This window comes from Lolium rigidum, chromosome 4 (assembly GCF_022539505.1).
Source record: "Lolium rigidum isolate FL_2022 chromosome 4, APGP_CSIRO_Lrig_0.1, whole genome shotgun sequence".
NCBI lineage: Eukaryota > Viridiplantae > Streptophyta > Magnoliopsida > Poales > Poaceae > Lolium > Lolium rigidum.
In genome coordinates this window covers 227,596,628-227,606,661 of record NC_061511.1, presented here as the reverse complement: position 1 = coordinate 227,606,661, position 10,034 = coordinate 227,596,628, and the positions used below count along the sequence as shown (strand labels likewise).

At 46.1% G+C, this 10,034-nt stretch overlaps 2 protein-coding genes across 2 annotated transcripts; both read left to right on the top strand.

Annotated features, from left to right (window-relative positions):
• Positions 1-1,565: 1,565 nt before the first annotated feature.
• LOC124705987 (membrane protein PM19L-like) lies at positions 1,566-2,111 on the top strand. The gene has a single exon (XM_047237665.1). The coding sequence runs from the start codon at positions 1,566-1,568 to the stop codon at positions 2,109-2,111; it is 546 nt and encodes a 181-aa protein (XP_047093621.1).
• A 3,296-nt stretch (positions 2,112-5,407) lies between these two features.
• LOC124648341 (membrane protein PM19L-like) lies at positions 5,408-5,959 on the top strand. Its single transcript, XM_047188125.1, has one exon. It carries the CDS (start codon positions 5,408-5,410, stop codon positions 5,957-5,959), a length of 552 nt encoding a protein of 183 aa, XP_047044081.1.
• Positions 5,960-10,034: the final 4,075 nt, after the last annotated feature.

The following is a 10,034-nucleotide window of genomic DNA, read 5'->3' as shown; positions in this document are numbered from 1 at the left end:
AGCGGTTCGATAACCACAAGGGTCTTGCCGAGGACCCGTATTCCTTTGCGATACCAAAGCCCCCGACATTGTTTGACATGGATAATATGGATTCAATCTCAACAGGAAGCAAAGCATTTCCACCTAATTTTTATTTTTGAAACTTACAAATATGATTATCAAAAAATTTAAAATAAACAAATTATTATAGCTCCAGAGCAAGAAAAAAAGGTTGTCCGACTCCGTAGATCCTTTTACGGGAGACAAGATCTTGTTAACACCCGAAAGAGCATTCCGCTTGGGAAGAGGAAGAGGCGGAAAGCCAGTGTGAAGTTGATAAAGGGCCTCAGTTCCCCATTCGGGGGTTACACATACGCCTCCATGGAGTCACGTAATGCTCTTCAAGAGGTCGAAGAGGGTCGTCATTCGACCATAAGGAGCATGAGCGGGGTGGATGTCGCTGACTCTATAAGATAGCTCACATCAGCAACATGAGGATTTCCCCAACATTGATTAGATCTAGCTTGCACCTAGTCGTCCCCTGCCTCCAAGGGTAGCCAAAACTAAGATACCAACATCGACACGAGATGGAGATGAACACACTTATTGAGGAAGCTCGTGCGAATGGCCTCCCATATGTACACTACTAATGTTGGTGCCTCGTCCTCGGCCTTCCGGACAACATCGCTATCGGGCAAGCCTCGGTTTGGCCCGCGAGAAGAGGGGCCACACTCTGTTAAAATATGTTGACTAGTTTTTTTTCCATCAGTTCAAAATTTTGGTTGAGTTAGCTAGTGCATACGAGATTAAATTCCATCCAAAGCACTATTAATATAAATTAGTTGCAATCTGACATAAGGTCTCTCGGGATCGAATCCGGCCAAGCACACTAATAGTATAAAATAGTTGTGATCTAACCTCGATTCTACGTCTTAGCCTAGACGTGATTATTGGAGTATTACAAATACCTCGTTGCATAGCTTTTTTCATCAATTCAAACTTTTAAAATAGTTGGTTATCGCATACGTTAGTACCTAATAATTAATTATTCAAGGCAAGAGGAAATACCAATTTGTACATTGCACTTTGATATTTTTTTAAACTGCAACCAACACTAGAATCGAGAAGTGGGGACAAGCGTAGAACAGCAGAGAATGGATGGAGCACAGTAGAGTGAACTTGAGAGTGAAGTAAAGCTTGGGCTGATTCGAGCGTGTCATGGCAAAGCAGGGACGCACGTATACCGGCGAGCACGCCACGTACGGCCTGGGAGCTGAGCACGGGAAGCCGCTGGAACCGTCGTGGCAGTCTAGCACAGCTACTCGAAACAGCTCGCCGAGTAAAGCCCACACCCGCTGTACGGCACGTGTCCCACTCACATCACACCTGTCCTGTTCCTCACTCCCTATACATATCGCACTACCAGCCACTCCAGTAGCTCATCAAACCATCATCCAAATTCTATTCGATCATCATCATCTTGTAGCTTTCAGTTCGATTTTCTTGCATCCGAACCTCGCACTCCTCCTCTCAAGTAGCTAGCTAATCAAGCAAAGGCAGCTCGATCAAGAAGAAAGAAAGAAGCAATGGCGGGCGTGGGGCGGAACATGGTGGCACCACTGCTGGTCCTGAACCTGATCATGTACCTCATCGTCATCGGCTTCGCGAGCTGGAACCTGAACCACTTCATCAACGGCACCACCAACTACCCAGGAGTCGCCGGTAACGGCGCCACCTTCTACTTCCTCGTCTTTGCCATCCTGGCCGGCGTGGTGGGCGCCGCCTCCAAGCTCGCCGGCGTACACCACGTGCGCGCCTGGCACGGAGGCAGCCTCGCCAACACCGCCGCGTCGGCGCTGGTGGCCTGGGCCATCACGGCGCTGGCCTTTGGGCTGGCGTGCAAGGAGATCCACATCGGCGGCTACCGTGGGTGGCGGCTGCGCGTGCTGGAGGCGTTCGTGATTATCTTGATGTTCACCCAGCTGCTGTACGTGATGATGCTGCATATGGGCTTGTTCGGGAACCAGTTCGGTGCTGGTTCCGGCGGGTATGGTGCCGGAGACCACGGGTATGGCACCGGCGACCACCACAACAAGGGCATGGGCACCGGTGCCGCCGCCACGAGGGTCTGATAAGCTTGCTTTGCTTGAACGGATCACGGATAAGATGTAGTACGACGTATGTAAGCGTGTGTGTGGAGCATAGCGTGAGTGAGTGTAGATGTATGTATGCATACATGGTTGTGTTTGTGCGTGCATGGTCTGTTTTTTTAAGGGAGTAGTGCATGTACAAGATCTACTTGGCTGTGTTCAATTTTATCAATCTTATTATGTTGCAATGAAATCGGATGGATAGGTCGAGGCTGATTTGCAAACGTGTACCGACAATGTTTTGAGTTAAATGTATGGATGTGCTAGTTATAAAAAAGATGGGGCGATTACATATCCGTGCAAGTTAGTTTCAATCTTTGAGATTTCGGCTCTTGGGTGCATATTCTTTATTTGTTTTGAATTACATATTCGATATATTTGTGAAGGTTAAAAGATTCTAAATGAGAAATCATGTACATCTTCACATGCAACGTGTCTTTCCATGAAGAATCAACTTACCCGCTTATTAGGGACATTTTGAAATGTTAAAAAAATATTAAACGAACAATCAAGTGTAACTCATGAAATTTGATGCTAAAAGAGGCTTGTGTGATATGTTTTGTCTTTTACATCGATCAAAAAAGATATATTTTTTTGCGAAACTGTATAATTGTCGAGATGTACTTATAAAATGTTTTGTTAGAACTTTTAACAATTGCAAATATGGAAAATGTTCTATTAGAATTTTTAACAATTGTAAATATGTTTTTTAGGTGGAGGAAGTCCTTGCAACGGGACCCGGATTAAATTTTTGCAAGGTCGAGGGAGTATCTGCATCGGGGAAACCAGATTGAATTTTCTCAATGAATAAGACTTATATTACTCCATTTAAATGGGACAAAGTCTAGCATAGTATTTGTAAAAAACATCAACAAGAAAATACAAAATCACTATCATTTTAAAATATATTCTCATATGATATCCATAAAATATTATATTTTGTTCATAGGTCTTTTCTAAAATTTGGTTAAACTGGATTTGGCTTAGATTTTTTTGGAGTAACATGCAAGCAAGAAAGAGTAATACTGGGAGGTGGCATTTACATTGTTTTGTACTTTATGAAGGCGCGGGGATCATCTAGTTTCATTTTGTTTTAAAAATCCGAGAAGAATTGGTTTGCAGGTAAACATACTAAATTAGTGCACATCGAGGGGACGTCCCTTGCAGGGTACTTTCACAACTTACTACCAATCGTCACTCGTATATACGGTGGACTAATTTCTTTTTAGAACTGCAATTTTTTTTTTTGAGAAACACAGTACAAACGCAGACGCTCACATACACGCGCATACACTCACCCCTATGAACGCACACACGCACACCCTACCCCTATGAGCACCTCCGGAAGACTGAACCGGCGGATTGAATCTTGAAATTGATGAAGTCACCACAGGCGCCTCGCTGTCGACGGGAACGTCGCCTCCCACTGAATGAATATTCCGCCTTTATGAGACACACATATGTCAACCCTGGGGTTTGAACTCTGGTGGGCTGGGGATACAACCATCCTCCTAACCATCCAACCTCAGGTTGGTTCTCTAGAACTGCAATTTTTAGTACAATGTATACGGACGATACAAAACCTGTTTGATCCAAGTAATTAAGTCATAAATCTGATTGATCAGAGTTAAATTAAACGTTGGTCACTGAATTCTACGAGAATCTTCGACTTGTTATATGCCGAGAAACTCTCATTACGCTACAGTAACCCCTGTGGAGAATCGCTCTTCTTGAGCCTTCCTCTCTTTGCTCCCACCGCCGGCCTCTCTCCCCCTCGCCGTCGCCGGCCACGGTGGCCGACGGTGGGTGGGAGAGAGGTCTGGCTTCTTCTAGATTTAGCTTCTGTAGTTTTTAGCCTTCCCCTGGCGAATAAGGAGGTGGTCAGATCCGGATCTGATGATGCTTCTCCTCTAGTTCTTCGATCTGATCTTGGAACGGAGAAGAGCATTGGTGGATCTCATGCTACTACCTTGATGCCGCATCCATGGCGGGATTCTGCCTCAGCGGATCTTGCTCCTTCCATCCCCACTCCTTCTTGCTGTAATAAAGTGGAGGCTCTTGAAGCTGCTCCAGCAAGTGCTCAGATCCGTCGCCATCGACCTCATCTCTGCTTACCTCCCCAGATTCGTGGCAGTAATCTTGGGTCTGATGGTTGGCTGGCTTCCCTGCTGTCGTGGTGCTGTGTTTCGAGTGATTTCTGAAGCAGCGTTGGGGTCCAAGATCCTGTTCTTCATGGAGCTTTTTTGCAGCGTTCATGATCTGGGCGCTGATCTCATTGACCAAGATGGTCTCTTCAACGCCGGTGTGCTCCGGCAAGTCTTCAACCTCCTTTTGGAGGCCCTTCATCGACGCAGCCGCTGGGAGCTTTGCCAGGCCGACGGCCAGTGGTGCTGTCCCCGTCGTCGTCTATCGCTGCAGCGAGCTGCGTTTGCTGATCCGCAGTAGAGAAGAGGATGGACTAGATTGTAATCTCAGATCTTTTAGCAAGGTCTTTCCTACAAAAGCTAGGGACCTATGTGTGTTTTTCTCATTTTATGGGGTTCTTTGTAACTTATTTGTACCTCCTCTGTTATTTTAATGAAAGGTTCGTGGCCCTTCTAGGGCGCTCCTCTGTTCAAAAAAAAAACTCTACCAGAATCTACACCCCTATACGGGATAGTTTAAGAGCATTGACAAATTTTGCCTCTATTTTTAATAACTTTCATTTTAATAATTTAAGCTAAAATAGTAGCTCCAAGAGCATGGCTAAAAGTGGCCCTCACATAACATTTTTGTAAACTTGCTAGTTAGCTTGTACTAGTTGCCAGATGTGCCAATCCAAAGCCAAACATACAACAATTTTTTTTTCTTTTGATAATTGAGGGTGTGTATTCCTTTTTAAGCTTTCTGGTTTATTAGCCAATGAGAAAGTACAAATGAAATTGTTTTAGTTGATTCGAAAGGAGATTCTTTGAAGTGGTTTCATTCTTTGATGAGCGGAGCAAGATATGCTGCTGGAACCATCGTGTCAGTCTAGCACGGCTACTCGAAACAGCTGCCAAGTAAAGCCCACTCCGACTGCAGGGCACGTGTCCCACCACCTGTAGGCCTCACGTCACACGTGTCATTCCTCATCCCCTATATACATATCGCACTACCAGCCACTTCAGTAGCTCATCAGAACCACTACCAAATTCCAATCGATCATCCTCTAGCAGTTTCCAATTCCATTTTCTCGTATCCGAACCTAGTACTCTAACCAATCAAGGCCAGCTCGATCAAGAAGAAAGAAGGAAGCAATGGCGGGCGTGGGGCGGAACATGGTGGCGCCACTGCTGGTCCTGAACCTGATCATGTACCTCATCGTCATCGGCTTTGCGAGCTGGAACCTGAACCACTTCATCAACGGCACCACCAACTACCCAGGAGTCGCCGGTAACGGCGCCACCTTCTACTTCCTCGTCTTTGCCATCCTGGCCGGCGTGGTGGGCGCCGCCTCCAAGCTCGCCGGCGTACACCACGTGCGCGCCTGGCACGGAGGCAGCCTCGCCAACACCGCCGCGTCGGCGCTGGTGGCGTGGGCCATCACGGCGCTGGCCTTCGGGCTGGCGTGCAAGGAGATCCACATCGGCGGCTACCGTGGGTGGCGGCTGCGCGTGCTGGAGGCGTTCGTGATTATCTTGATGTTCACCCAGCTGCTGTACGTGATGATGCTGCATATGGGCTTGTTCGGGAACCAGTTCGGTGCTGGTTCCGGCGGCTATGGCGCCGGAGACCACGGGTATGGCGCCGGAGACCACCATAACAAGGGCATGGGCATGGGCACCGGCGCCGCCGCCACGAGGGTCTGATTAGCTTGCTTTGCTTAGACGGACCATGATAAGATATGTATGTTGTGTTTGTGTCGAGTGGAGTGTGAGTTGAGTGTAGATGTATGTATGCATACATGGTGTGTTCTAGGCGTTCATCGACTGTTCCCTTCTTTAAGGAGGGAGAAGTGCATGTACGAGATCTACTTGGGTGTGTGTAATTTTATCAAGCTTCTCATGTTAAAGTTAAAATCAGATTGCATCGGTCCATGTGCTGATTTGCATACTTTTTCTGCTTTGTCACCGTCAATATCTGAAATGTGAGGGAAATGAGTCAACTCTTCTAAAAGAAGGGAAAAAAGGTGTTGCAGTTCTGAACAGGCCGCCCACGTATACACGAGCTTGGTCTAATTTAAATCAAATTAGCAGCCGGGCGAGCATTACCGACTCATGGCCTGTTTCCACAGCATGCTCTCGCCATTTGAGCTGGGCGATTTTCTATGCAGCAGCTTGGTATTTAAACAGCTCGGGTTGTATACAAACTGAACACGTGCATAACTATAGAGCTACCAATTTCATCGATCCATCCAACAAGACCAACATAGTATCATTTACATAAGCCAGTGCACTAACAACAGTGCATATATATACGACTTGGCGGTATAAGGGCATCTTGAGCTGCGGCTCAATTTTATTTTTGACATCGGTATAAGGGCATCTTGAGCTGCGGCTGAATTTTATTTTTGACATCGGTATGAGGACATCTTCAGCTGCGTCTCAATTTAATTTTTGACAGACCGCCTTTCCATTTTATCTTATTTTTTATAGTTTAATCTAAAACAGCTTGTCAAAGATTCGTGGAAAAAATCAAAATGATTGAAGTTCTTCTATTTGAAATTGTCTTGAACTTAACACCTACTGCATATTTGTAATATAGGGGTGGAGATCAGTTCGATCTCTGATTGAGTAGTTTATATTTTTGTTGACCTTCTCTAGACGGAGGAGGTCAAATTAAATTGTTTTACTTTGGATATAAGATAGATGGAATCAGGCTTCGTAGAATTTGGAAACATGACATCGGGTTTTGGAGACCCACGTGATCACTTTCGTAGATAGAATCACACTACGTACGATTTGAACCACGTTGAGTTTTGGAGACCGGTGTCTCTACCGAACTGAACTAAGAGCATCTTCAGCGGCGCGACCGGAAATGCGTCTGGGCCCTGCTCCATCGGGCCCACCTCACCAATCCGATCTTTCCGGAAAAAATATTCCGGCGCCGATATAGGATGTTAAGGGACCTGTTCTTGGTCATTCTACGGGGCGTCAGGAACTACGACCCCTACTTCCAATGCAGGCCCGATGCAACATGTGCGCTAGGCTTCACCTCCTACCAAAAATGCTCTGCGGCTATTCGCATGCTCTCATATGGAATGGATGCTGATATATTCGATGAGTATCTTCGAATGGGTGAGAGCACCTGCCTTGAGTCCATGTACAGGTTTTGCCGAGCCGTGATTGCCGTGTTCGGAGAGTATTACTGTAGGGAGCCAAATGTTGAGGATACAAGGCGGCTCCTATCTATCAACGAGTCTAGAGGGTTCCCAGGGATGATTGGCAGCATAGATTGCATGCACTGGGAGTGGAAAAACTGTCCATTTGGATGGCAGGGTCAGTACAACGGGCATGAGGAGGGACGGACTGTCATTCTTGAAGCTGTCATATCTCAAGATTTATGGATTTGGCATTCATTCTTTGGCATGGCCGGTTCCAACAATGATATCAATGTGTTGCACCGATCACCGGTTTACGAAAGGCTCATGCAAGGCAAAGCTCCCCGGGTGAGCTATGAGACAATGGAAATGCATATGACAAGCCATATTATCTTGCTGATGGCATCTACCCTGATTGGGCCACACTGGTGAAGACTGTCCGTAATCCAAACTCCGAGAAGACGAGGAGGTTTGCCAAGATGCAAGAGGCTTGCAGGAAAGATGTGGAGCGTGGATTTGGTGTGCTCCAAGCTCGGTGGGCAATTGTCCGTCACCCGGAAAGAACATGGTCGCTGAAGACCATGCATGAGGTGATGACATGCTGCGTGATCATGCACAACATGATCGTTGAGAACGAGCGTCCTGATGGCCGCAATGAGAACCAGTGGGAATTCCAAGGTGAGTTGGTTGCGCCAATTCCTGGAGCTTCTACTTGGGCGGACTATCTACATATGAATGTAGAAGTCACAAACGATACCGTCTCCAAACAGCTGCATACGGATCTGATTGAGCATCAATGGACCATGGCTGGCCATGAAGATCATGCCTAGAGGACTAGTATCTTATTTTCATGTAGACTTTTCAAAATTTAAATGTAATAACTATGACTTCGTTGAAATCCTATTTGTTGTTTCAAAACTTCATATGATGCAAACGCGGAAATGCGCCGGGCCGCTGGAGCCACCCCAGGGTGCAAACGGACGCGCGGACAAAAACGGTCTGTCTCGCGTCCGCCGCGCGATGCAAACGGACATTTCGGACGTCCGAAATGCGTCGCGCCGCTGGAGATGCCCTAAGAGCATTTTCATTTGTTTGTGACGAAGTAATTTTTCTATTTCTAACATATCTTGCATACGCATAGCCTCTACAATTCGGAAACAACAATATTGCAAAAAAAATTAAATTAATGTATTGTCAAATAAACAATATAGTTTATAATCATTATAGACCAATAATTAAATAAGATAGTTCACAAGAAACAGAGTCTAGATGCTCAATCGCGATCAAGGATCTTACGATGCACATGAAGAAACTCCTCAAATTTTGGTGGCTAAGTTCAACTAATTCACCTTGAAATTGACACCCTTGGTCAAGAAGGCTATCATCATGATCCATCAACAATTATGTTGGCATAATCACACAAACGGTCACCACCTTCCAGATGGTTTCAACGCTTCATGTTGTAGCAATGTGTTCAACAATAGCCCATCAAGATTGGAGCATGTGAAATACCTGCTCCACATCCTTCGTGCGGGCCTCTTGTTGCTTAGAAAACCTCCTCTTCTATTCTTCAAGACCATGCACATTGTCTTCACAAGTGTGGGCTGGTCAGCATAGATATCATCTGTTAAGTAATAGGTCTTATCGTATGCATGGTCATTGATCTTATAGTTTACTACTGATGTGTTGTCTTCAGCAAGCCTAGAGAATATAAAGGAGCGCTGGAGGACGTTGATGTCATTGCGGGAACCTTCCATGTTGAACAAAGAGTGCCAAATTTATAGATCATGTGAAGCAAGAGCCGTAAGAATGATAGTGCATGCCAAGCAAAATGGCACTTATTTCACTCCTAGTGCATGCAATATATTCTTTCAATCATCCCCAGAAATTCCCTTGCCTTGTTGATAAAAAAACAACCTGGCAGTGTTAGTAACATTTGGCTCTCTCAAGTAAACATCGCAGAACACCGCAATCACGGCTTTGCAAAACTAGTAGATCGAGTCCAGACATGTGGTCTCTCTCATCGTAAGCTCATCAAAAAGATCACCTGCAACTCCATACGCAAGCATGCGAATAGCTACTGAACATTTCTTGGTATGTAGTGAAGCCAAGCTTACCGACAACATCTGGGTTGCATCTGAAGTACGAGTCATAGTCCCTCATATTGTCCAGAATAGGCAAGAAGAACTTTCTTGACATCCGAAAGCGGTGACCGAATTTGTGCTCTAGGTAGGTGAGATTGGTAGAATGGAAGTAGTCCTTGTTCACCCTAGGCATAAAACCAGAAACCGAAGGCCGAACCCAAAATAATCAAGACCAAACATGAAGTAACCTCAAATTCAGTCTTCGGTTAGCAACTCAGTCCTGGACATCAGATGAGCAAAATAATCTTGTGCGTCATTCGGCCCCGTGCGGTCCACCTAGGTGCCCTAGTCCCCAGCCAGCCCATACAGACCTACTCACTTCACTTGTCTATTCCCATCCTCAGTTCTCTCCTTCTTGACCTAACCGATAGTGGAGGGGAGGGCTGTGTCAGCGCGTGAGTGCGGCCAGACGGGAAGGAGGCATCGGCGATGTCCTCTAGCCTGGTGACGCGAGATCTAGGGCGGCGTCCTAGCTCTGTG